General features: G+C 38.9%; 1 protein-coding gene and 1 pseudogene across 4 annotated transcripts in view; one reads left to right on the forward strand and one right to left on the reverse strand.

Annotated features, from left to right (window-relative positions):
- LRP6 (LDL receptor related protein 6) overlaps nt 1-27607 on the reverse strand; it is a 153011-nt gene that overhangs the window by 120521 nt on the left and 4883 nt on the right. Inside the window, exons 1-2 of one of the 4 annotated variants that reach the window (XM_064377676.1) lie at nt 22636-23207; nt 9909-10302 (exon numbers count right to left, since the gene is read on the reverse strand). The exons of 1 other annotated variant lie outside the window; for it this stretch is intronic. In XM_064377676.1, coding sequence (XP_064233746.1) covers nt 9909-10302; nt 22636-22639 — 398 coding nt within the window. In that variant the 5' untranslated portion in view covers nt 22640-23207. Of the gene's footprint in view, nt 1-9908; nt 10303-22635; nt 23209-27607 lie in introns of those variants that run through there. 2 more of the 4 variants (XM_064377675.1, XM_064377677.1) reach the window with 2 other exon arrangements.
- LOC135275310 (ubiquitin-conjugating enzyme E2 variant 1-like) lies at nt 15601-15913 on the forward strand (annotated as a pseudogene).

The raw sequence follows: 27607 nt of genomic DNA on the forward strand, positions 1-27607 counted from the left end.
CAATCTGAAGGAGCTCCCAGTGGTGAAATCTGCGACAATTTGAGCAAGAAAATAATGACAGTATTGGATTATAACCTACAGGATAAAATAAATGTCCATGAATCCATACTAATTATATCAGAAAAACACTTTTCCTTCTCTCAGAGTCAACATAACAGAACCCTTCTGACACCAGATGTGGGGCAGGGTGATTCCCCATGCCAAGCAATTCAACAATATCAGCTGGGTGCCCTACAAAAGCCAGTTCAATTCTGACACTATCTATGTGAAGACATCAGGTCCCAGTAACAGGCTCGATCCTAAAAGACTGCCCCAGCAGCTGCAAGCACCTGTGCTTCTGACTGGCCCTACAATCCCCTCCTCAGATTCAATCATTTGCTAAAGTAGCTCAAGAACTCAAGGAAATGCTTTATTTATATTCATCAGTTTATTATAGAGAATATTACAAAGGATACAGATGAACAACCAGATGGAAAAGATATATAGGGAGAGATCTAGAAGGGTCACAAGTACAGGAGATTCCATCCTAGTGAAATATGAGAATGGATGTGTTCACCAACCCAGAAGCTCTCCAAAGCCCCATAGTTCAGGGAATTTTACAGAGACTTCTTATATAGGCATGGCTGATTATTAGCTCTATCTCCAGCCCCTTCTCCCCTTCTCAAAGGATGTGAAGTGGAGCTGAAAGTTCCAAGCTTCTAATCATGGCTTGGTCTTTCTGGTGACCAGCCCCCATCCAGAAGCCTACCAAGAGTTGCCTCATTAGAACAAAAGACACTCCTATCACCTAGGAAATTCCAAGGGATTAGGAGTACCATGTCAGGCACTGGAGTCAAAGACCAAATATTAGAACAAAAGATGCACCTAGCACCCCTACTGCTCAGAAAATTACAAGGGTTTTAGGAGTTCTGTGCCAAGAACCAGAGACCAAATATATTTTCACAATATCACATTAATAAAAATAACTGAATAAATAAGTGAAAGAGACAGAACAGCTCTATGTTAAGGTAGAAGTCTAACTAGTAATGTGCACAGAAGGAATAATGGAACTAGAAAAATCACTATTTGGCAAACAGCAAACATCACAGTAATAATTACTACAGGCAAAAAACATCAAGGAATGCTAAAATTTGCAGATAAAAGTATGATGAGAAGCAGGATAATTGCACAGCCTCAAATATTTATTGCAAGGGGAAAAATAGTAACTACAGTGAAAAAAACCTAGCAGACAAAACCATAACCAAGTGATCAAGTAACATCACCCAGGATCCACATAACGTGCCTGCTGACAGGATGCCCTGAGAAGGGCATAATATCACTTCTGTGGTATTCTTGTCAAAAATGTGTAACTTTAATCAAACCATGAGAAACATCAAATAGATCCAAATTGAGGAACGTTCTACAAGTGACTGGCCAACAATCTTCAAAAATGTCCAGGTTATGAACAACACAGAAAGACTACAGAAACATCTCAGATTAGGATCCTGGACCACAGAAAGGACTGATGGGGAAAAGGGAGAAATTCAAACATGGTCTACAGATTAGTTAACAGTATTCTATCAACATTAATTCCTGGTTAGATAACTGTTCTATGGTTATATAAAATGTCAGTATTTAGGGAAGCTGGGTGAAAGTTATACCAAAATTGTGTACAATTTTTACAACTTTTTTCCAAGTCTAAAATTACTGATATACTGTTTTCTCTACTTTTATGTAGCTGAAATTTCTTCATAAGTTTTTTAAATAAGGGGCACAAGGAACTTCTAAAAAAATAAAATATAGTCACTGATATTAAAACCTCAATTAACATATTAAACTGCAAAATTAGGCACAGCTAAAGGAAGAATTTTTTATCCAGATGGCAGGTACAAAAAAAAAACCCAGAAAGTGACTCAGAGAAATAATGAGACAGAAGATAAGCAAAATTAAGAGGAAAGGAACAGGAAATTAGAAAGGAGCACATATCAAACAAGAGTTCCAAAGGAGACTAAAGAGAATGGAGGAAAATTAAGAAGAAAAATGGGTAAGAATTCTCTAGAATTAACAACAAAAATGCTTAGATTCTAGAAATATGAATCCTAAGCAAGATAAATAAAAATATATCCAAAGCTAGACATAGGGTAGACAAAGCTGCAAAATCTCAAAAATCAAGAGAACCTTTTAAAAACCAGAACCAGAAAAAAATGTTAAAAAGATAAAAGATAAATTACAAAGCAACACAGACTCAATCGTACCAACAATTAAAGTCATACACCCTCAAAGGTCTGAGTGAAAATAACTAATAACACAGAATTCTATACTCAACTAATTATTTCAAGTATGAGGGCAAAATAAATACATTTTTAGACAAAGACCAAGAATTAATATTAACAAGCCCTCACTGAAAGAAACATTGAAGGGCATACTTCAAACAAAAGGAAGCTGAATTCAAACGGATTAACTGGGATGCAAACAGCAATGGCAAAATAAGAAATTGGTAGAGTGAATAAATCTAAAAACAAAACTTATTTTAAAAGGTCCTTTAAACAAAGCTACCATGTAGAATTTTTAAAGTAAATCAACTTGCAGAAAAACAAAACAAAAAAACAACAACAAAAAAAACACAGTTTCATAAGGCATCTTCCACAAAGAAGAAAAAAGCACCAAACATGGAATTCAAAAATCTCAACTAGGAATATAGCTCCCTTTCATTTTATTTTGAGGTCAAAGACCTTGGTTTCTTCAACCAAAGAAGCGAAGGAAGGCATTTAGCTGGAAGATCCTTACGATTCCTTTCCAGTTCTAGGATTCAAAGGTTAGAAAACAGACCTTCCCAATTTAACAGAACATCTTTCAAAACTATATGTTGTTTACAGTTCAGAGCAAGATCCTTCATACAGAGGACCAGTACTTTAAAGTAAGGTCCAGTCTGGAGATTTAGATTTTAAATAATTGGTTATCTGCTTCTATACAAAAGCCAATTGGAAACAGGTATGACCTCAGAAAAAGAACAAAAAAAAAAAATGCAGTTAAACCGTTCCATTTTTAAAGAGCTAATGGAGGAAGGAAAGGCGTGGTCCAAGTGGTAGGACAACTAAAACAGTATAAAAACCAGTAAGTCTAAGAGAAAATTTCTAAAAGGAATATAGTATCAATATCAATTGTTACAAAAATAATAAAAACAATCACATTTTATTCCTAGTTCACAAATTAGCTGACAAACCCCTCCTTCCCCAAAATCTTAAAGATTCGTTGTAATTTCTGAAGAGTGATCAACCCTGGAATAAAAATTCCCAATGGAGGCAGCCTATACTCATAAAGGTACCCTATTCTTCGCCCCCACCCCCGCCCCGACTTTCAGCCACTCAGAGGAAGGTATCCTATTCTTTATCATCACCAAGTTTCAATCTTCTGCTAAGGATGAATGAAAAGCTCAATGCTACATGCAAAGAAAGCTTTTATTAAAAAGCAAAGCCATTAAAATATTGTGTTATGTAAAGGCATTCAGTTATACTACAAATACTCCCCTTCAAAATTCCTTCAATAAACATGGGCTTGGAGATATGGAGCATGAAAAAGTAGACAATATAATTGAAACTTATTAATTTGAGACGTGGTGATGGATATCACTTGATAAGAAAAAACTAAAACTGGATGAGTTAAGATAGTTTTAAGAAAAAAGCCCTACATTAATGTTTGAGAATACAGGAACGAACACACACACACAGACACACACACACACACACACACGTTTGTTGTTTTGTAATTTTCAAGGCCTTGATTCATATGCCATTCAAGCTAAATCTATAATCCAGAGCTCCTGACCAGATTAGTGGTTTTTCTAACACATCACTCTTAATTTTTAGACAATGATCTCAAAAAACCCCACCTCCAAACTTATGTGAATCTATATGATCTGCCTAAAAGTAACACTACATTTCCCACTCTCCATACAAAAAGAATCCTTTTATGGCTGGACACAGCGGCTCACGCCTGTAATCCCAACACTTTGGGAGGCCAAAGTGGTGGATCACCTGAGGTCAGGATTTCAAGACCAGCCTGGCCAACATAGTGAAGCCCAGTTTCTACAAAAAATTAGCCAGCCATGGTGGCACGTGCCTGTAATCCCAGCTACTTGGGAGGCTGAGGCAGGAGAATTGCTTGAACCAGGGAGGCAGAGGTTGCAGTGAGTCAAGGCTGCGCCATTGCACTCCAGCCTGGGCGACAAGAGTGAACTCCAACTTGAAAAAAAAAAAAAATCCTTTTACATCTCAAAGCATTTTTCTATTTACATAAAGTGGAACTGGAAAAAACGTTTCAACTGTGGAATAGCTCTAAAACAGGAGACTGAGAATGATGGCACATGCAAGGCAATAAAAACAAAATTTTAAGAATCTGTTCTACAAAAACACCATTCTAAGTGTAACATACTTAAATCACTGACTCGAATGTGCAACTGTAAAATAAAAAATTTTAAAGAGCTAGTCAGAGTTCTGTAAAATAAAAAATTTTAAATAGTTATTCAGAGTTCTTTCTTTAAATATCTCACTTTTTTCTTTTTTCATTTTTCAAAATGGGGTCTTACTCCGTCACCCAGGCTGGAGTGCAGTGGCTCAGTCTCAGCTCACAGCAAATTCCACCTCCTGGGCTCAAGTGATCCTCCCATCTCAGCCTCCTGAGTAGCTCAGGACCACAGACGTGTGCCACGATGCCTGGCTAATTTTTTGTAGAGACAGGGTTTCATCATGTTGCCCAAACTGATCTCAAACTCCTGAACTCAAGTGATCCACCCACTTTGGCCTCCTAAAGGGCTGGGATTACAGGCATGAGCCACCCCACCCAGCTAACATCTCAGTTTTTGTTTGTTTGTTTGTTTGTTTTGAGATGGAGACTTGTTCAATCATCCAGGCTGGAGTGTAGTGGCGTAATCTCGGCTCACTGCAACTTCCACCTCCAGGGTTCAAGCCTGTCTCCAGAGTAACTGGGATTACAGGCACCCGCCACCACATCCAGCTTGCTTGCTTGCTTGCTGATTGATTGACTGATTGATTGATTGATTGATTGATTGATTGATTGTATTTTTAGTAGAAACGAGGGTTCACCATGTTAACCAGGATGGTCTCAATCTCCTGACCTCATGATCCACCCGCCACAGCCTCCCAAAGTGCTGGGATTACAGGCGTGAGCCACCAGGTCCGGCCTATATTTCAGTTTTTAAACTTAAAATAACGTCAAAACTGAAAGAAACTCATTATTTTAGAGATGAGAAAACTGAGATCCAAGACAATGAAGTAACTTGCTGGTAAACAACAGAGCTAGGTATAACATAAAAGAAGCTCCAGTTAATGTATTTTTTATAAAATATGATCTTGGTAACTTTGTTGAAAAAAACTAAGGACTAAAAATCTTAATTATGTTTTAAATAAACATTTGTAATCAAAGCCATACTCATTTGGAATTCATAGGAGGCAAAATTTGTATTTGCTTAGAAAATGCTCTCTTCTAAAAAGAAAAGTTAGTAAGACTGTAAAAGAAAATATTATTTTCCTTTAACTTTACAACGTAAAAGTTGGGCCAGGGCGGTGGCTCACACCTATAGTCCCAGCACTTTGGGAGGCTGAGGCTGGCGGATCACAAGGTCAAGAGAACGAGACCATCCTGGCCAACGTGGTGAAACTCCGTCTCTACTAAAAATACAAATATTAGTCAGGCGTGGTGGTGGGTGCCTGTAGTCCTATTTACACTCCAGAGGCTGAGGCAGGAGAATCGTTTGAACCCAGGAGGCGGGGGTTGCAGTGAGCCAAGATCATGCCACTGTACTCCAGTCTGGGTCACAGAGTGAGACTCCAACTCAAAAAAAATAAAAAAATAAATAAATAATAAAAATATATGTTTTTAAAATATAAATACCATTCAAAGCTGTTTAGTATAAATTCACTTCAAACTAATCACTAAAGTTTAACTTTTTAAAAAATATCTAAAATGATTTGGAATATGAAAAGATCCTAAATGAACAGAAAAAACATCCTTAAACCTGAGGCAGGTCCTCAACATCCCCAAGATTTGTACAGTTGCTTAGCATGGTAACTGTGCAATCAGATGTAGGGGCTCCAGCATAAGAAGCAGCCACAGAGGAATCACCTCTACTCACTATAACATAAGACTACTGTTTACTGTAACCATGGTTGCTCATTTTTGTAACAATTTCATACACATATCTTTCCATTTCTTAGTTTGAATTGTACACTGCTAGTCACTATTATAAGAAAAAAAAAATCTCAGGCTAATATAATAGAGGCCAAATTTAGAGAGAGGAATAAAAATCTTCCTTCAGTCTAGGCTAAATGGACTGATTACACAAAGAAGTCCATACATCCAAAAGCACACAGATGTCTGCACTAGTTCCCAGGGCTCAAACAATACCAGTCATTCAATAGCTTTCCTTTTACGTAAGCTGCTGTGAGAAAGCTCAGTCAGCTCCTGTGAACCTCATAATCCAGGATCCTGGAACTCTAAAAAGTCTACATGTTTCCTCAGCACTGTTTTCATGTACTTTGTCTGGAACTCAAACTTCATATTTCCCCCAAAAAATAAATCTGGAAATCATCTCTTCTGTTTGACAAACGATGTACTCTACCTATAATTACTTTTCGACTAAAACCACAATCCACGGTAAAAATCTAAGATCATTAACTCTGAAAGATTATCTGATGAATGTATTTTTCAGTGCTGGAGTTTAAAATACAATTTTAAAAATATAATTTTAAATATACTCGATCATATGTACATATATCAAATGTATATATACCATTTAACCAGATTCTATTTGTTTCCGTTGTGGTGTTTTACAATAGCCATGAAACCAAATGACTTCTCAAAAATTAAAAGAAATTTTGAGAGAAGGACTGTTAAGGGTGGGGGAGGGGGTTGAATTTACTCACTCTCTCTCTCCTGCTCTCCCCTCCTCCTGCCTCCCACATTAACCACACACATCAAAAACAATAAAAAACATTTCACTGGGTGTTTGACCAAGCCTTTAGTCCACAGAAGTAAAGAGTTATTCTTCACTGAACCACCTTCGGAAGCTAAATAACACTACTTTCTACCTTCAAAGTACAGTACTGCTGATTCTTCCAATAATCTTTTTTATCAGCTAAGTCTTTGGTGAATTCTCACATTCAATATTAAGAAGTAATAAGGATAAATTAAAGCTACAGAAACTCTAAAGTATATTTTAATTGAATGGCAAAATTACTTCAGAAGATACTTATCAGACCAGCTACCCAGAAGTAAAGCTCATTAGATTCGGAGGACAAAATGAAAATGATTAACTTACTAACAAAACTGTTAGATCCTGAAGAGTCAAGAGGAACTATATACACACATTCAGTTCCCTTTAATAATGTATTATCATATAATCATTAATCCCTTATAGAAATGATCAAGATGTGATCCCAAAATTTGGTAATGAAGCTCATAAGAGCTCTTGTGGCCCTTTTAACATTCTTCCTCTCTTCACATATATGTGACATAATGCAAATAAACACGCTTTGAAGAAGAAAAAGTTGTCTCTCCAAAGTTTTCTGTTCTTAAACAGTAAATCCTTAAAGATAAACCAAACCCCCTCTCTCCAACCAGAGTATAAAATGCAGAACTCTTAACATAATAACCATTTAATAGATATTTAATTAAGTTTCAATCATCACCCTTGTAAGATTGAACTTGTCTAGAAGACAAAGAGGGGAAAAAAGAACTTTATCTTTTCACCAAAGTATTCTTCCCTAATGACCACTAAAAGCACCAAAATCCTATGTGTTCTACAAAGCACTAACCTCAGAAATGTTTCAACAGCCCCTGAGTCTTACAAACTCTGTTAGCAAAACACAAACTCTATTTCTCAAAAATATCTAAAAAGTTCTCAGCAACCAAATTCTTTGATCACTACAGTTACATCTGAGACCTCCTCCTCAGGACACCCAATCCTTTTTCCTACCATCAGAGCCACTACAATATCTCCTGGTGCTTTAAGAGCACCGTCTTGCTTCAACAAACACCTTTTAATTCCTCTCTAAAATATATGTATTTGTATTTCCAAACATCTCCCTTTAAAATTTCACTATTCTACTGCCCACGTTATTCTTTACAGTCAAATCAGTCTTCTCATTTTTCTACAACATGGCATCCCGTTGAACCTCTGTAACCAAATCAGGCCTGATATCAAGATAAAGAAGCACATATAAACCTTTCTTCCATTCTTCCCAAGTTCTCATTTATTACATAAAAAGAATTCACTGCTTTCTATAAATGAGTTTTAAAGCATTCTAATACAATTGAAAGCTAAAGAAAACAATATAATTATCCACAAGATATTTATCTTTCAATTTCAACCAAATATTAGTAAGTCATTTCAGGTTCATGTTCAGATAGTTATCTATACGTAGACATGACAGACTGGCCATGACAGTTTATTCAATAAAGAAGTATCACAGGTGGCTCACGCCTATAATCGCAGAACTTTGAGGGGCCAAGGTGGGTGGATCACAAGTTCAGGAGTTCGAGACCAGCCTAGTCAAGACGGTAAAACCCCGTATCTACTAAAAATACAAAAGTAGCTGGGCACAGTGGTGGGCACCTGTAATCCCAGCTACTAGGGAGGCAGAGGCAGGAGAATCGCTTGAACCTGGGATGCAGAGGTTGCAGTGAGCCAAGATCGTGCCACTGCACTCTAGCCTGGGCAACAGAGCAAGACTCCATCTCAAAAAAAAAAGAAAGAAAGAAATAACTGCACTCTAGCCTGAGCAACAGAGCAAGACTCCATCTCAAAAAAAAAAAAAAAAAGAAAGAAATATCACAAAATGGTATATACTAACAGTAGAAATGAGGCATAATGAGCAATGCGGGGATACAGCTCACACTTTGTAATGAGATTTACTTAGAGCCTTAAATTTTCTTTCTCATTAGAAAATAAACCTTTATTGCAAATACATGTTTAGCTATCTAGAAATGAGTTATTTAATAACTTTTATTTTTTATTCAATACTGACATTAAATAACACTTCACAGTGTAACATTAAAAAAACTAGTATCACAATATCATTGTGTATATAAGTTATAAGATCTAGATTAGTCTATCTCATCTTGAGCTATCAAATACTACTCTTGTTTTCATTCCTTCTTCTCTCCCTTCAAATTATCTTCTGATATCACAAAAAATAAATACTGAAGAAAACCCAAGAAATATAAGTATGACTATTCCATAAGTGCAATTAGAAACCCAAAACAATTTATAGAAACACTAAGAACACAACACCCTGGGCACAGTGGCTCACTCTGTAATCCCAGCACTTTGGGAGGCCAAGGCAGGAGGATTGATTGCTTGAGCCCAGGAGTTCAAGACCAGCCTGGGCAACATGGTGAAATTCTCTCTCTACAAAAAAAAATGTTTTTGAGACAAAGTCTCATTCTGTTGCCCAGGCTGGATTGCAATGGTGCAATCTCAGCCACTGCAACCTCTGCCTCCCGGGTTCAAGTGATTTTTGTGCTTCAGCCACCCAAGTAGCTGGGATTACAGGGGTGCGCCACCATGCCCAGCTAACAAAAAAAAACTGTTTTAGTTAGTCGGGCATGGTGGTACATGCCTGAAGTCCCAGCTACTTGAGAGGCTGAAATGGGAGGATCGCTTCAGCCTGGGAGCTTGACAGTACTGTGAGTTATGATTGCATCACTGCACTCCAGCCTGGATGACAGAACAAGACCCTGTCAAAAAATAATTAACAACACAACATAACTTTCCACATTCAAGTCTACTCAACAAAGAAGCCCAAAGAATCTAAAATTCCCATTTTCTCATAGGGGTCAGGGTAGTTTATGTCAGTGGAGAAAAACCAAAAGAAGGTACGATGATCTTTGTACACTGTACAAAAACTTACCCACTTGTAGGATCTAAGGCAATAGCTCTGGGTTGATCCAACTCTTGCCAAAATAAAACTTTTCGTAAAGATCCATCTAAATTAGAAACTTCAATCCGATTAGTTTCGGAATCTGTCCAGTACAATTTTTCTCCAAGCCAATCACATGCCAGCCCATCAGGGGACAATATTCCAGAAACAACAACACGCTGTACACTCTCAGTTTTGTTAAATTCTGTTTGTTTAATGGCTTCTTCGCTGACATCACTCCAGTATATCAAGCCATGACCAAACACAAAGTCCACCGCAGCTGCATCCTCCAAGCCTCCAACTACAATCGTAGCATTCTCTTTGCCATTTGTAGCATCAACCAATCGCAAGTCCCGTCTGTTTGCATAAAGCAACAAAGGGGCCGCTAGAACAAAAAAAGAAAAATATGTAAGTGAAAAGGAAGAAAAGGTATTTGTTCTTATAAACTGGGTTTCAAATCAGTATTAGTGAGCAAAGACTGTCAAAAATAAAAAAGGGTAAATAAATCAGTAGGAAACCGTCTAAAATTCTTTCACACACAAAATATCATTTTTGCAGCATTTAAAAAATAAAACATAGCAAAAGGGGGAACCATATGCACCAGGATCGTCTTTTCTTGTTAAAATAACTCAGATAAAATTTTAAAGTCTGGCTATACCAAGAATTGGCAAGAATGTGGAGCTAGTAGAACACTCATACTCTAATAGGGTAAATGTAAAAATGGTACAGCCACTTGGGAAAACAATTCAGTAGTTTCCTAAAAGGTTAAACATACAACCTACTGTATAATCCAAGGCAATAACTAGGTATTGCCTATTCCACATCTAGGTATTTACTCAAGAGAAACAAAAACATATGTCAATACAAGGACTTGTATGCAAATGCTCATAGCAATTTATTTGTAATAACCCAAACTGGAATCCACCTAAATGTCATCAACAGACTAATGGATAAAAAACTGTGATACTGCCATACAAAGAAAGTAATGAACTCTTTGCACATGAAAAATGGGTAAATCTCAAAATAATTCAGAGAGAAAGAAGCCAAGCCAAAACAAAGGTATATATTGCATGGCTCCTATCTATATAAACTTTTACAAAAGGCAAACTAGTCTATTATGACACAAAGCAGATCAATGGTTGTCTCAAGATAGGGAGAGAGGGTATAAAAGAATGAGAAGGATTAAAAACGGGCATGAGCAAACTTTTGAGGTAATGAGCTATACTATCAATAATAATGATGGTTCCAGAGGTGTATGCATGTCAAAACTTACTAAATTTTACACCTGACATTAGCAAAATTTATTGTGTATCAATTATACCTTAATAAAACTGTTACAGTCTGGCAGAAATAGTTATTAGTAAAACTACTTTATTCTGTTCTATGTTACTATTAAAATTACCTTTGAAAAGACCCGAGGCCAGGCGCAGTGGCTCACGCCTGTAATCCCAGCACTTTGGGAGGCCAAGGCAGGCAGATCACTAGGTCAGAAGTTCAAGACCACACTGGCCAATATGGTGAAACCCCCATCTCTACTAAAAATACAAAAATTAGCTGGGTGTGGTGGTGCACGCCTGTAGTCCCAGTTACCTGGGAAGCTGAGGCAGGAGAATCACTTGAACCTGGGAGCAGAGGTTGCAATGAGCCAAGACTGAGCCACTGCACTCCGGCCTGGGTGACAGAACAAGACTCCATCACAAAAAAGAAACAAAAAAAAGGAAACGACCCAAAACTAAATATAAAGCCAATCTTACAGAAATAACATTTAACTTTGAGAAAGTTGAGGCTGTTGGGAGTAGGGTAGTATAAATTCCATGTTTTTTTGTTTTCATTAAGTATCTGTTCCAAGCTTCTGACATTTACTTTCCTAGTATCAAGCAGCAATGAAAAATCTGGAGTACCACTGTCCCATAGAACTTTCTGTAATGGTGGAGATAGTTCTGTGCATAACACAGTACCACCAGTCACATGCAGCTGAGGAGCGCTTAAAATGTGGCTAATCTGACTAATAAATTTTTAATTTTATTTAATCGTTTTTTTTTTTTAGATGGAGTTTCGCTCTTGTTGCCCAGGCTGGAGTGCAATGGCGCAATCTCGGCTCACTGCAGCCTCCGCCTCCCAGGATCAAGTGATTCCCCCTGCCTCAGCTTCCCGAGTAGCTGGGATTACAGGTGGCTACCACTACATCTGGCTTATTTTTTGTATTTTTACTAGAGGCGGGGTTTTGCCATGTTGGTCAGCCTGGTCTAGAACTCCTGGCCTCAGGTGATCCGCCCACCTGAGCCTCCCAAAGTGCTGGGATTACAGGCATGAGCCACCACCCCCACCCCCAATTTTATATAATCTTAATTCATTCCCATTTAAATAGACAAGTGTGGCTACTGGTAGTATTGGATAGCACACATCAAGGCTAGAATGCGAACATAAATCAGGTAGCAAAAGTAAGACCAAGCCAGGCATGGTGGCTCATGCCTGTAATGTCAACACTTTGGGAGGCTGAGCAGGAGGACTGTTTGAGCCAGGAGACCAGCCTAGGCAACACATGGAGACCTCATCGCTACCAAAAAATTAATTTAAAAAAATTAGCCAGGCATAATGGCCACGTCTGTAGTCCCAGGTACTCAGGAGACTAAAATGGGAGGATCACTTGAGCCCAAGAGTTTAAGGCTACAGTGAGCTATGATCACACCACTGCGCCCCAGCCTGGGTGACGGAGGGAGACTCTGTCTCGAAAAAAAAAAAAAAAAGAGTGAGTTATGATGCAATAATCTACATGATCTTCTTTCATAATTACTTACTAAAGGTCTAAAACTGTGTCATCTGAAGCCGAGCCCAAGTACCATTTAGAAGTAACCATTCCCCGTTTTTCAAGAAATCACTCCAATGTCAAAAAAGTATAAGAAAAAAGTGATGTTTACACTATAGATTGTGAAACAGAGTTACAAATGTATACTATTTTCTTCTATAAGTACCACATAAACTTCTCTAAGCTTAAATCCAACCTTCTTGGTCAAAAACAAATTGGCAGACAGGATTTTTCTTTTGAGAATGAATTTTGCTTTTTTTTTTTTTTTTTTGAGACGGAGTCTTGCTCTGTCGCCAGGCTGGAGCACAGTGGCACAGTCTCGATTCACTGCAACCTCCGCCTTCTGGGTTCAAGCGATTCTTCCACCTCAGCCACCCGGGTAGCTGGGACTATAGGCGCATGCCAAACACCCGGCTAATTTTTGTATTTTTAGTAGAGACGGAGTTTCACCATGTTGGCCAGGATGGGAACTTTGCTCGTTTCCCAGACTGGAGTGAAGTGGCATGATCTTGGCTCACAGCAACCTCTGCCTCCCGGGTTCAAGCAATTCTCCTGCCTCAGCCTCCCAAGTAGCTGGGACTACAGGCACCCGCTGCCACGCCAGGCTAATTTTTTGTATTTTAGTAGAGACAGGTTTCACCGTGTTGCCCAGGCTGGTCACAAACTCCTGAGCTCAGGTCATCTACCTGCCTCAGCCTCTCAAAATGCTGGGATTACAGGCATGAGCCACCGTACCCAGCTGGCAGACAGCTTTTAAAAGGTGACTAACCAGTCTTTCTGTTTATTCTCTGTATCTGCTGCAGCTATTAGCAAATTCATAAATTTCCCTAACGGAGTCATTTTTAATTCATTTCAGACCTTCACACATCACATTGATTTATCAGTCCCCACAGAGCCCACTATACTGAGTCTTATACTATGGGCCAAATGTAGACATCATTAAAAAAAGGTCCTTACTAGTGAAGGATACAATGCTAAGTGCTGCATAAGGCTAAGGAATACCCACAAAACACTTAAAATTTAAAATCCAAGAGTGATAATAATCTAATATTTATTGGGCACCTTCTTTATGGCACTATCCTTGGAAAACTGTAACAAAGCTATAGGACATTAGGTGGCAGCCAAATGTATTTCATGGCTTTCAAGTTAAACTTTAACACTTCTACATGTACTGACTATTTTTGGTCTACAAAATCCAAAGATGCTTTCTAGTCATTTAAGGCCTCAAAAGCATTCTGAGTCTCCTCTCCCTCCCAAAAACCAGTAAAGGGGCAAATTAATCTTTAAATTAGCAGTACTAGTTACAATTGAGGATTTGTAAAGGACTGTACATAAATCTGTTGTACATAAACCACACTACTGAAAGGAAATCCCAGGGTTCATCCTGTCCAACCAACCCTTCCAATGCTTGAATACTTTCTATTATTATATTGTCACCAGTTTCTGTTCAGTAATATACTAAATAGGATGTCCCGTAGGTATAATTTGATTTGTAACATTGTTTTTATCTACCAAAGAGATACACCGGATCCACACACTTGCTCCCTGGAACATACCAGTATCTTCCATTTCAGAGAGCTTACTTTCTGACTGCCTAGTACTCAGATAACTCAAATAATCACCATCACTTCTCTTTAGGGGAACACTCACAGTGCTCAGGAATCTTTGTTATCCTTTATTAAACTCCTGGGAAATTTTCTCTAGCAGCCTTTCTAAACTTTTTCTACTTTTAAAGACCAATTCCCAGCCGGGCGTGGTGGCTCACACCTGTAATCCCAGCACTTTGGGAGGCTGAGGCAGGCAGATCACCTTACATTGGGAGTTCAAGACCAGCCTAACCAACATGGAGAAACCCTGTCTCTACTAAAATTACAAAATTAGCTGGGCATGGTGGTGCATGCCTGTAATCCCAGCTAGTCGGGAGACTGGGGCAAGAGAATCTCTTGAACCCAGGAGGCAGAGGCTGCTGTGAGCCAAGATCACGCCATTGCCCTCCAGTGTGGGCCACAAGAGGGAAAACTCCATCTCAAAAACAAAAACAAAACAAAAAGACTAATATCCATGCCCTGAACCCTTCATTCTCAGACCATCTCAAAACAATCTCAGTGAAGCAGGAAACAAGATGAATGTCATACATGCCCAACATCTTAATTTATACCTCTCAAAATTTTCTCACCACCCATATTCTCTTATCTTGTCCTCAGTCTCAAATGACAAGATGACTTTTCTCCTGAGGCTAAAGCAGTACTTTTGGTTCAGACTCCTTATCTCCTCTCTACAACTTAGCTCTATCAATTGTTCTGTATTTCTTGTTATTTTCAATGGTTTATGCCAGGTTCCTTGCTATCAAAAACTTTTGTTTTAATAACCCTAACCTTGCCACCAACAGAATAATTATGTTTCTACTAACTGCAAAATCTTGTAACACTGGTATTTATATTTCATGCTACCATTCATTAGCTATTGCTCTTTCATCTTCCTACCCATCACTTAACTGCAAGTGCTTTCTCTAAATCTTTATAACCAAACCAATGGCCTTTTCTCAGTCCTTATTCTTGACATCCCTAGAGTATTCAATGTTGTTGACTACATCCCTACCTATATAGAATGTTCTCCTCAAACAATACTACCTATTATTCTTGTTTGTCTTGTTTCAAACCTTTCACTTCCTATATATAGGTATCCCCGGACTCTCTGTTGTTCCTGAATTAGAGTATAGAACATTTAAGTTCACAAGCGACAGCGAAGTAAGGTGGCAGCCACCATGGACTGGGAGAAAAAGTCCCTAGCAATTTCTCACTGCTGGAAGAACTTGAAGAAGGCCAGAAAGAAGTAGGAGATGGTACAGTTAGCTGAGGTCTAGACGATGATGAAGACATGACACTTACAAGATGGACAGGGATGGTAACTGGGTCTCCAAGAACAATATATGAAAACTGAACATACAGCCTTAAAATAGAATGTGGACCTAAATACCCAGAAGCATCCCCCTTTGTAAGATTTGCAACAAAAATTAATGACTGGAGTTAATAGTTCTAATGGAGTGGTGGACCCAAGAGCCGTCCAGTGCTAGCAAAATGGCAGAATTCATAGCATAAAAGTTGTCCTGCAAGAGTTTCAGCGCATAATAGTGTCTAAAGAAAATAAGAAACTCCCTCAACCGCCTGAAGGGCAGTGTTACACCAATTAGTCGAAAGAAAAACCACAGGCCCTTTCTTCCCCTTTCCCCCCAATTCAATTTAAGCAGTCTTCATGTTCCACAGTAGTAAATTTTCTATACACATTTTGTAGACCTCAGCTACTGGAAAGGAGGCTCCCAATCAAAGGATATTTATCTTAAGATACTGTAAATGATACAAATTTTTTGCCCATCTGAAATATATAAGTTGTGCTATAGTCTTACCGACTACAGGCTTTGCCATTATGGAAGTAATTCAGTTTGGTATCTTCAAAAATAGCAAAATTTAACTAAAGACAATTTAGAACTTCAATGTCCTCTTAAGAAACTTGAGATCTCCCCAAGGTGGTTCACCTAAGCCTCTCCCCTCCCATCATTCCCCACTCTTCCTTTTTTACCAACTTAAACCTTCCCTTCAGCTCCCTTGAATCCTTTGATCTGTCCCCCTTCAATACGTGCTACCTCCTCAACCATCTATCCACCCCATCACACCTTTCCCTTCCTCAATTCCCTATAGTCACTCAAGCTTTAGGCTCCCCATTCTCCATTGGGAACTCACGAACTGGAAAGAGGCCGGATCTCTTAGGCACCCAGACAAACTTTGGAGACACCCATTAAGTAGGACACTCAGTCTCTCTTAAGTCCCTCATTCAAAATTTAGTCCACAATCTCCATAAGGTTACATAAAAGCAAAGGAAATCTTAAAGGTCTCCTTCACAAATATTGGTGAGAAACTTCAAGCCACAGGTTGATTGGGCAGGTAACCTCAATTTACCCCATTTCCTAAAAATCACAATCTGATAAAAATGTAAAGGTGAGGGAGGACAAAAGCTAGCTCTTTTCCATAAACTACCAATGAGTTCAAACTTTCAAAGTGAGGTATGAGCTATTTATGTCTGTCTACATATGTATATATGTGTGTGTAATATTTTCCCACCTACAAATGGTATTACCAATCAGATTATAAAACCCCTTAAAGGAGCTCTGTTATAATTGCTTTGAAGATAAATAAGTGCTTACAAAAATTAAATATTCCTAGGATTTCCAGAAATTAAGAAAATTAAACTCCTTATACTTTCAAAAGTATTTTTATAGAAACTAACCCAAATAATTTTAGAATCTACGTTAATGTGAGTTTAGGTAAATCTCTGGGAAATGAGACTAGATGACTATTGTCGGTTTAATAAAAACAGTTAAGTCTTCTGAGTTATTGGCAGTAAGTATTAAACAAGCATACATTCTTACTCTTGCATATGCTCTTGCTGAACTTTTACAGGTTCACTGATCGAATACACAAGCATTACATCTGCATTTGCATTCAGATGAAGTGAATAATTAAATTTTATTTCAACAGTAGTTATGTTTTGTAATAAGCCAACTTGAAAAGTTTCTAAAATCTATGGTAACTTAAAACCTTAGACTAAGTCAATTCATGGATAGCCATTAAATACCTAGATCATCTCTACACAAAATAGAACACCGAAGCCTAATTTCAAGTTTATAGAGTTTTTTGCCTCTTATTTTTACACTAGTGAGACGCTATATATAAGAGTCTATTAATAAACAGCCCAGGCGCGGTGGCTCACACCTGTAATTCTAGCACTTTGGGAGGCCAAGGTGGGCATACCACTTGAGCCTAGAAGTTTAAGACCAGCCTAGGCAACATGGTGAAACGCCATCTCTACTAAAAATACAAAAATTAGTTGGGCATGGTGGTATGTCCCTATAGTACCAGCTACTCGGCAGTGTGAGGCAGAAGGATGGCTTGAGACCAGGAAGTCGAGGCTGTAGTGAGCTGTGATAATGCCACTGCACTCCAGCCTCGGCAGTGATGAAAAGGACTTTTTTTTTCTGAGACGGACTCTTGCTCTGTCACCCAGGCTGGAGTGCAGTGGTGCAATCTCCACTCACTGCAACCTCCGCCTTCCAGGTTCAAGCAATTCTCCTGCCTTAGCCTCCTGAGTAGCTAGGACTACAGGCTTGTGTCACCATGCCCAGCTAATTTTTGTATTTTTAGTAGAGACAGGGTTTCACCATGTTGGCCAGGATAATCTCAATCTCCTGATCTTGTGATCTGCCTGCCTCGGCCTCCCAAAGTGCTGGAATTACAGACAGGAGCCACTACACCTGGCTGAAAAGGAAATCTTATCTGTCATGGTCAAAACCGGCTAAGTTTTTTTTTTTTTTTTTTTTTTAGACAGAGTCTTGCTCTGTCACCCAGGCTGGAGTGCAGTGGTGCAATCTCAGCTCACTGCAACCTCTGCCTCCTGGGTTCAAGTGATTCTCCTGCCTCAGCCTCCCAAGTAGCTGGGACTACAGATACCCACCACCACGCAGGGCTAATTTTTGTATTTTTAGTAGACACAAGGTTTCACCATGTTGGCCAGGCTGACCTCAAATGATCCACCCACCTCAGCCTCCGCCTGAGTGATACAGTGATAACTTATACAGTGACAACTGGCGTGAACCACTGCACCTGGCCTGATTTTTTTCTTCTTCTTTTTTGGAGACGGAGTTTCGCTTTGTCACCCAGGCTGTTGTGCACTGGCACGATCTCAGCTTAATACAACCTCCACCTCCCAAGTTCAAGTGATTCTCCTGCCTCAGCCTCCTGAGTAGCTGGTTTTACAGGCTCCCACCACCACGCCCAGCTAAGTTTTTTGTATTTTTAGTAGAGACAGTGTTTTGCCATGTTGGCCAGGCTGGTGGTCTCAAACTGCTGACCTCAAGTGATTCACCCTCCTCAGCCTCCCAAAGTGCAGAGATTACAGGCATGAGCCACTGTGCCTAGCCAAAGCCAGCTAAGATTTGATGGGTTTATTTGTAAGATTTTTTAAAGTGCTTATCAAATATTATAGCTATGTATAGCTAGATTTTAGTTTTCTCTGTTAAAATGACCGTTTTTCTTCAGTTATTAGTCTGCTTTTAATAAACAGGTTATTGGCCAGGCACAGTGGCTCACACCTGTAATCCCAGCACTTTGGGAGTCCAAGGTGGGCAGATCATGAAGTCAAGAGATCAAGATCATCCTGGCCAACAAGGTGAAACCCTGTCTCTACTAAAAGTACAAAAAAATTAGCCAGGCATGGTGGCAGGCACCTGTAATCCCAGCTGCTCAGGAGGCTGAGGCAGGAGAATCGCTTCAACCTGGGAGGCAGAGGTTGAAGTGAGCCAAGATTACACCATTGCACTCCAACCTGGGCAATAGAACGAGACACTGTCTCAAAAAAATAAAAATAAAGAGGTGATTAAAGGTTTTCCTTTGCCTTCTGAATAATCTCCCTAGAAGGCAAAGACTCTGTGTCTTACCAGAATTTCCTGTGCTTGATGCTGACTTTATCATGTCCTTAATTACTTAAAACTGTATTCACACTCTTGAAAGGGTTAAGGTTCTTTACCATCACATTACTTCCTATGCATACTTTTTTCAATTTTTTTTTAAGAGACGGGGTCTCACTCTGTTGTCCAGGCAGGAGTGCAGTGGAACAATCATGGCTCACTGCAGTGGCACAATCATAGCTCATTGCAGCCTCAAACTCCGGGGCTCAAACAATCCTCCTGCCTCAGCCTCCTGAGTAGCTAGGACTAAAGGCATGTAATCCTACTCCCAGCTAATTTTTTAATTTTTGTAGAAACAGGATCCCATAATGTTGCCCAGACTGGTCTCAAACTCCTGGCCTCAAGCAATCCTCCCATCTTGGACTCCCAAAGCACTGGGATTACAGGCATGGGCCACTGCACTGAACTAAAATCTTTTTTTTTTTTTTTGTCACTTTTAGTTCAATATGTAGCCAAGTATTTTTTTCCATAGTGGTCCATGATCCCATTTAATCAAATGTTCAAACCTCCTAAATGATGCCTTTTGCACCAACAACTGTCTTTTAGATTTCCTAGAAAAATCACAATTTCCTTTACCTTGTAAAAGAGAGATGTCAAAAATAATAGTTTATTTGATCAAATGTTATGGATCATATGGAAAGCACTGTCAAAGCAAAAGAGGTTTACCCTCCCTAAGTTAAATTTGTATAGGTAAAATATTATTAATATGAATATTCTGAAGTTCTATGAAGGTATAAAGCTCCTAGAAATTCATCAATGCTCTCACTGTCCATGTCTATTAATCAGAGTTCTGGTGCTGCTTTGCCTGGTATTAGACAACAGTATTATGTCATCAGTCATAATTTCAGGGATTTTTTTTTTTCTTAACGTTAACTCGGTCATAATTTGACTTACTTAATTTGAATACAAGCCAGGTGCAGTGGCTCACGTCTGTAATCCCAGCACTGGGAGGCTGAGGTGGGCAGACCACAAGGTCAGGAGATTGAGACCATCCTGGTCAACATGGTGAAATCTGTCTCTACTAAAAATGCAAAAATTAGTTGGGTGTTGTGGCAGAAGCCCATAATCCCAGCTATTTGGGAGGCCGGAGAATCGCTTGAACCCGGGAGGCGGAGGTTGCAGTGAGCCAAGTTTGTGCCACTGCACACCAGCCTGGCGACAGAGCGAGACTCCGTCTCAAAAAATAAATAAATAAATAACTGAACATAGTATATTCTAGGTAGACTAATGGTTCTCAGTTAAGAATTCACATCACTTACTTATGGAATGATATTATATAGAAGTTAAGGACCTACTCCAGATTGCTAAGTCTTTTTCCTTGATAATCTTGATACATTCTTGATATACTCTATATATGCCTGAAATATTCATGGGACATTATGTGTTAGGATTATATGTCTTTAGATTTTTTTCCTCTGCAATGAATATATTCATCTATATTCATAAATGACATGTACTAGTCACTCTTCTTTAAAATAAGGTTAATTGGCTGGACGCAGTGGCGCACACCTGTAACCCCAGCACTTTGGGAGGCCAAGGCGGGAGGATGACCTGAAGGTGAGGAGTTCGAGGCCAGCCTGGCCAACACGGCGAAACCCTATCTCTACTGAAAATACAAAAATTAGCAGGGCATGGCACGTGCCTGTAATCCCAGCTACCTGGGAGGCTGAGGCAGAAGAATCACTGGAACCCGAGAGATGGAGGTTGCAGTGAGCCAAGTGTGCCACTAAACTCCAGTCTAGGTGACACAGCGAGCCTCCGTCTCAGAAAAAATAAGAAGAAAATAAAAAAAGGTTAATTATTATGCTTATACATATGCTTTTGTCTAACACTTTTTTGGATTGATTTTATTTTGGCTTGCATGCCACAAAAATCAACCTTCCTTGTCAATTTCAGTATTTTTTATAACAGATTTTCATAAGATCTTTCACTTTTAAGATTATCAGTAATAGGTTAATCATCACCGTTTCAAGTCTTTTGTCATCTACAGATAGTTTTCTGCTTTACTCTGATGCATCCCTGAAAGCACTTGCAAATCAGCTATAGGCCAGAGTGTACTTGTCTTCAATAAAAAGGACTATGGGCCAGGCATGGTGGCTCACGCCTGTAAACCCAATACTTTGGCAAGCTGAGGTGGGCATATCACTCAAGCCCAGAAGTTTGAGACCAGCCTGGGCAACTTGGCAAAACCCTTTCTCTACAAAAAAAATACAAAATTAGTCAGGCGTGGTAGCGCGCACCTGCGGTTGTAGCTACTAGGGAGGCTCAGATGGAAGAATGGCTTGAGCCCAGAAGGTCAAGACTGCAGTGAGCCAAGATTGTGCCACTGCACTCCAGCCTGGTGACAGAGTGAGATTCTGTCTCAAATAAGAAGAAGAATAAGAAAGAAAGAAAAAGAAAAAGAAAATTGACTATGCCAGGTAACCCAAACACAGGCTTCTGATGGCATCGCTCAAATAAGCCTGAGACCACACCAGTGGACTGAGTCAGGATTTCCAAACAACTAGTAGAGAAACAGATGGGTTCATGAGACTGCTAACACAGAACCAGCAAAACAAGAATTAATTACATAGGACTAAATAAACTGATGAAGGATGATTATGGGTTTCATTTAAAATACTGCTGATGCTTTCGTGTCCTATTTTCTGAATATAAAGACCCCTTTCTCATTTTTCTGAAGCTATCTATAACTTGCAACAATGTAAGCAGACTATGCTTTTGTAAACCAAAATAAACACTTATTTTTTTCTCCCCTGCTTACTCTCCAGAATTCAAACACTCTTGAGTATTTTTATTTTCATGGCAATACAGTTATTTGCAAAGGTTCAATGAGTTGGCCTCCTAGCTGGAAACATTACTTAGGCAATCAAGGCTTTGACTGGAATGCCACATTTATGTTCATTTAATCAGATATGACCAGACATTTTTAAGTAACACAGTTGACTTTATAAACTAATGCTTACAGTCCTCTTAGGAAAACTGGCCTGGTAACTGGCTTACAGCGTTCCTACCCTGGCAAGTGAATTACGCAAGTTCACTTCCTGGGAGGCTCAAAAGTCCTAGAATCTTTTGGGAACTTCAAGACTGGAATTCACCCAAATTTATAGGTATTGCAAGTGAAACCTGATGGTCAGTTCTTGAGTTACCTTTATAGTCTTAAAAGACAATTTAAAGTCCAATCAGATTACTCAAAAAAACTTCCAGCAAGGCAATATTAAAAGATTTATTATATGATAAAGTACTATTATTGCTACGCCTATGTAAATATAAATCATCAGGCCAAATCTAATGAGATCAACTTCTCAATGACTCTTATTCCATTGTCAACAGTAACTGATTTTGTTTTAACCAACAGACGGACTGACCAGTGCTCATCACAACTGCCCATTACTTACTCATTGACTTGGCTTGAATAAACTTTAGTCAGGATTCGCTTCTCCCCACAAATCCCTAAACTTTGGTTTGCCCTCAGCTTATGAAAGTAGATACACAACTTCTTCCATCATTCTGACCATCAGCTGACTGCAGGAAAAAAAATGCTTTCCAGTTAAATAGTCCTGATCATGCAATCTGCTTTCCCCTACCTATTTGGCCCCACTCCCACAAAGTTCCCGGAAGCCCTGCTTACTTCTCCTATTAACAAAAGAAAAGCCTTTTTTGGTTTGATTTTGAAATGTGTTGCAGATCCTGTGGTAAGCACGTCCTTCTATTGCAAAAATTCTCATGCCCATAATCCAAGGCGGGCAGATCACTTGAGGTCAGGAGTTCACGACGAACATGACCAACAGGGCCTAAACCCTGTCTCTACTAAAAATACAAAAATTAGCCAGCATGGTAGCACACACCTGTAGTCCAAGCTACTCAGGAGGCTGAGGCACGAGAATCATTTGAACCCAGGAGGTGGAGGTTGCAAGTGAGCAGAGACTGTGCCACTGCACTCTTGCATGGGTGATGAAGCAAGACTATTTCAAAAAAAAAAAAAAAGGTATTTTTTAATATATATTTCAGAAACTTCAAAAGCTGAGATTTCAGAAATAATTTCTCAAGGTAAAGTCTCCAATAATCAAACCCACACTCATTTAAAAGGATTTAATATATCCATACAATGAAATATTATTCAGCCATTAAAAGGAATGAGTACTGACACATGCAACAACATGAACAAACCTTGAAAGTGTGCTAAGTGAAAGACGCTAGACACGAAAGGCCACATACTTTATTCCATTTATATGAAATACCCAGAGTATATACTCAGGTAAATCCATAGAGACAGAAAGTAAATTCATGGTTACAGGAGGATGAGAGAAGGGAGAAATAGGAAGTGTATGGGTTTTGAGGGAGCTAGGGGGAGGGGCGGGTAATAATCGTTCTGGAATGAGATAGTGGTGATGTTGTACAACCCTGTGAGTATACCAAAAGCCACTGAATTAGACACTGCAAAATGGAGATTTTTTTACTGTATGTGAATTATATCTCCAAAAAACTTTGTTTAAAAAAGCATTTGATAGAAGGGGCTTAACGAAAAAAAAAAGAAAAGAAAGAAAAAAAAGTACTTGAGGCTAGGCATGGTGGTTAATGCCTGTAATCCCAGCACTTTGGGAAACCAAGGTGGGAGGATCACTTGAGCCCAGGAATTCGAGACCAGTCTGAGCAACATAGTGAGACCCTCTCTACAAAAAAAAATTAAAAATTAGCCAGGTGTGGTAGCACGTGCCTATAGTCCCAGCTACTCAGGAAGCTGAGACAGAAGTATCGCCTGAGCCCAGAAGGTCAAGGCTGCAGTGAGCTGTGATAGCATCACACCACACTCCAGCCTAGATAACACAGTAAGACCCTGTCTCAAAAAAAAAAAAAAAAACTAATTATATTAATTATTAATGCAATAGCTATATCATAAAATCAGAAAACATTACATAATCCACACTTCGAATTCAATCTCAGATATGAACATGCTGGTTTTTTTAGTAGTCTACTTAACATATCTAATCCATGCTGAGAAATCTTTGTTTATTTATTTATTTATTTAGAAAGGGTCTTGCTCTGTCACCCAGGATGGAGTGCAGTGGCACAATCATGGCTCACTGAAGCCTTGAATTCCTAGGCTCAAGTGATCCTCCTGCCTCAGCCTCCGAAGCAGCTGGAACTACAGGCATGTGCCACTGTGACCAGCTAATTTTTAAATTTTTTTTACAGAGATGAAGGTCTTGTTATGTCCCAGGCTGGACTTGAACTCCTGACTTCAAGTGATCCTCTCCCCTTGGCCTCCCAAACTGATGGGATTACAGATGTGAACCATCATGACCCAACCTAAGAAATCTTTGTAATAGTTACAAATTTATAATTTAACTATATCTAATGAATGACTGAGACAAAACACAAAATGACGTTCCAAATAAAAGTCATAAAAATTCACATCTTTTCGTATTACTTTAAATGTAAAATTTACAGTGCTCAATATGTGTAAACCTCTGGTATGTGGTGGCATATAAAAGGGAAAAACATCTATTATTGAGAAACTTTTCATCAAAGAGCTATTTCTGCATTAGCATAAATCTAGGTTTACATTTAGACAAAGACATTTGTCTTTATTTGTATTATAAAGACAAGATAATGTGTAGCTAAGAATTCATGGTAAGTTCACTTGTCACCTCTCAGACTTGCAAAATATAGTATCTTTAAACTGGATATATGAATATATAGTACTTAAATTATACCTACCAATAAAGCTAGTCAATAATGAGGAAGACTCCTATCCCTGTAATCCTTTACTTGTAGTTTGGGTCTAGTAGTGATAAAACAATGACTAAAACCATTAGAGAAAACGGCTTCCTGATCACACATACATAATTTGATAAAGGTGGGTTTTCAATATTTGGGTGACTATTTTCCAGGGGAAAAAATGAAGGCCATGTGCAGCAGCTCATGCCTATAATCTCAGCACTTTGGGAGGCCAAAGCAGGTGGATCACCTGAGGTCAGGAGTCCAAGACCAGCCTGGCCAACATGGTGAAATCTCATCTCTACTAAAAATACAAAAATTAGCTGTGCATGGTAGCAGGTGCCTGTAATCCCAGCTACTGGAGAGGCTGAGGCAGGAGAATCACTTGAACCCAGGAAGCAGAGGTTGTAGTGAACCAAGATCATGCCACTGCACTCCAGCCTGGGTGACAGAGCAACACTTCATCTCAAAAAAAAAAAAAAAAAAAACACTACTGCTGGTCATGTTATTTTTATTGAGAATCTCATCAATAACTTTAGGCCTGCTGTTAATTAATAACTTAATTAATTTAGGGTTTTTTTTGCCTAAAAATATAATTTCATTTTGCATCTCCAGTCTCCTCCTGAAATTAGTTCCAAAATATTTAAGCACTTATACATGGCCCTTCCAAGCAAATCACAGAAACTAAAACAAGTTATGTTACCACTAAAAGGATCACAGCAGCAAGGTAACAATAATTTTCACCAAAGAATCCAAGCACATTTTAATATCTTCCAGCCTCACACCCGAACAGCTTGAAGCTTTTGTGAGAATACTCACTCCCATAAATAACACAAAGAGCTTGAGAAACAAAAACATAGGTTAATAATACCAAATAACCTTGTTTCCTTGTATTTATGTACTGACAAGTCGTTTTTGCTTTTTTTTTTTAGACGGAGTTTCGCTCTTGTTACCCAGGCTGGAGTGCAATGGCGCGATCTCGGCTCACCGCAGCCTCCGCCTCCTGGGTTCAGGCAATTCTCCTGCCTCAGCCTCTTGAGTAGCTGGGATTACAGGCACGCGCCACCGTGCCCAGCTAATTTTTGTATTTTTAGTAGAGACGGGGTTTCACCATGTTGACCAGGATGGTCTTGATCTCTTGACCTCGTGATCCACCCACCTCGGCCTCCCAAAGTGCTGGGATTACAGGCTTGAGCCACCGCGTCCGGCCCGTTTTTGCTTTTTGTTTGTTTGTTTTTGAGACAGTCTTGCTCTGTCACCAGACAGGAGTGCAGTGGCATAACCTTGGCTCACTGCAACCTCCGCCTCCCAGGTTGAAGCGATTCCCCTGCTTCAGTCTCCCGAGTAGCTGGGACCACAGGTGTGTACCACCACACATGGCTAATTTTTTATATTTTAGTAGAGTCAGGGTTCCACCATGTTGGCCTGGATGCTCTCAATTTCCTGACCTCATGATCTGCCCAGCTTGGCTTCCCAAAGTGCTGGGATTACAGGCGTGAGCCACCGAGCCCAGCTGAAAAATTGTGTTTTAAGACAAATAATTTTAAGAGCAAACAGCCTGTTTTTAGGTTGCCTGGTTGTATATTTGACTAAATTTCAAAGTTATTCATATAAAATAGTGTTTTATTCATTGAAGTGAGGCTTACTTTACAGAAGATAAACACCCTTATACAACATGTAAAGCAGAAATTCAGTATAGATAGCATCAACCCACCTTGCATAAAGAAATCTACCAACCGAATTATTGTAAACAAATAATGCAATTTCGCAATTAGATGTTTTGATGAAATTATTTTGCCCATACTTAACCCTTTAATAAGTAAATAAGTATCACAATCATGAACTATTCTCAAGCTTATTTATAAACATCATCACCTAAAATAGAGTTAAGGTTGCAATCCTTTAGAAAATAAATATAGCAAGTAATTGCCATTCTGTTTTATATCAAATAAAACTGAAACTGTCACAAGTAAAAGTCTTTCATGGAGCTTTTATTTCAGTTGCAGAAGAATCAAAAAAATTCCAAAACCACTGGCCTAAAACTATCAACTGCCAAAAACAGCGCCCAGGACATAGCAGACACTTAAAATGTTTTACCAGTCTTTCCAGGACATTGTTTCTTTTAATTTGGCCATGTTAATAATAGCCACCATTTATTCAATGTCTACTATTGACTGTACACTATACTATCCCTTCACAAACATTTCATGAGTTCTCACAGAGAAGTCTTGTAAGTTATATCCCCACCTAACAGGAGAGGAAATTAAGCCTAAGTAACTTGTTCAAAGGAACACAGATTGGCAGATGAGTTTAACTTGGCCCGTGTGACAACAAGCCATGCCTTTCTGCTATAATACCTTCTATATAATCTTCTCTAAGTATAAACTTTCAACAGAATTTCTATGATGAAAATGATCTTTCTCAGAGTAGTAACCCATGGCCTAAATAGCACTAAAACGTTGTTTTTCCAATATGTTCAAAATATTTAAACAAAAAATATACGTTCTCATAAAATATTTTCCATTAACACATCCCTTCCCAGAATCTCCTTTGATATTTAAAACAGCCCTTTCTGACAGCCAAAGCATATATAAGGACACAGTAGTTCGGTCCAGCAAATGGAAAAACCTCCAATTAAAGCAAAGGAAA

Source organism: Aotus nancymaae, unplaced genomic scaffold (assembly GCF_030222135.1).
Source record: "Aotus nancymaae isolate 86718 unplaced genomic scaffold, 86718_ANA_hifiasm-v0.15.2.pri h1tg000016l, whole genome shotgun sequence".
Classification (NCBI taxonomy): Eukaryota; Metazoa; Chordata; class Mammalia; order Primates; family Aotidae; genus Aotus; species Aotus nancymaae.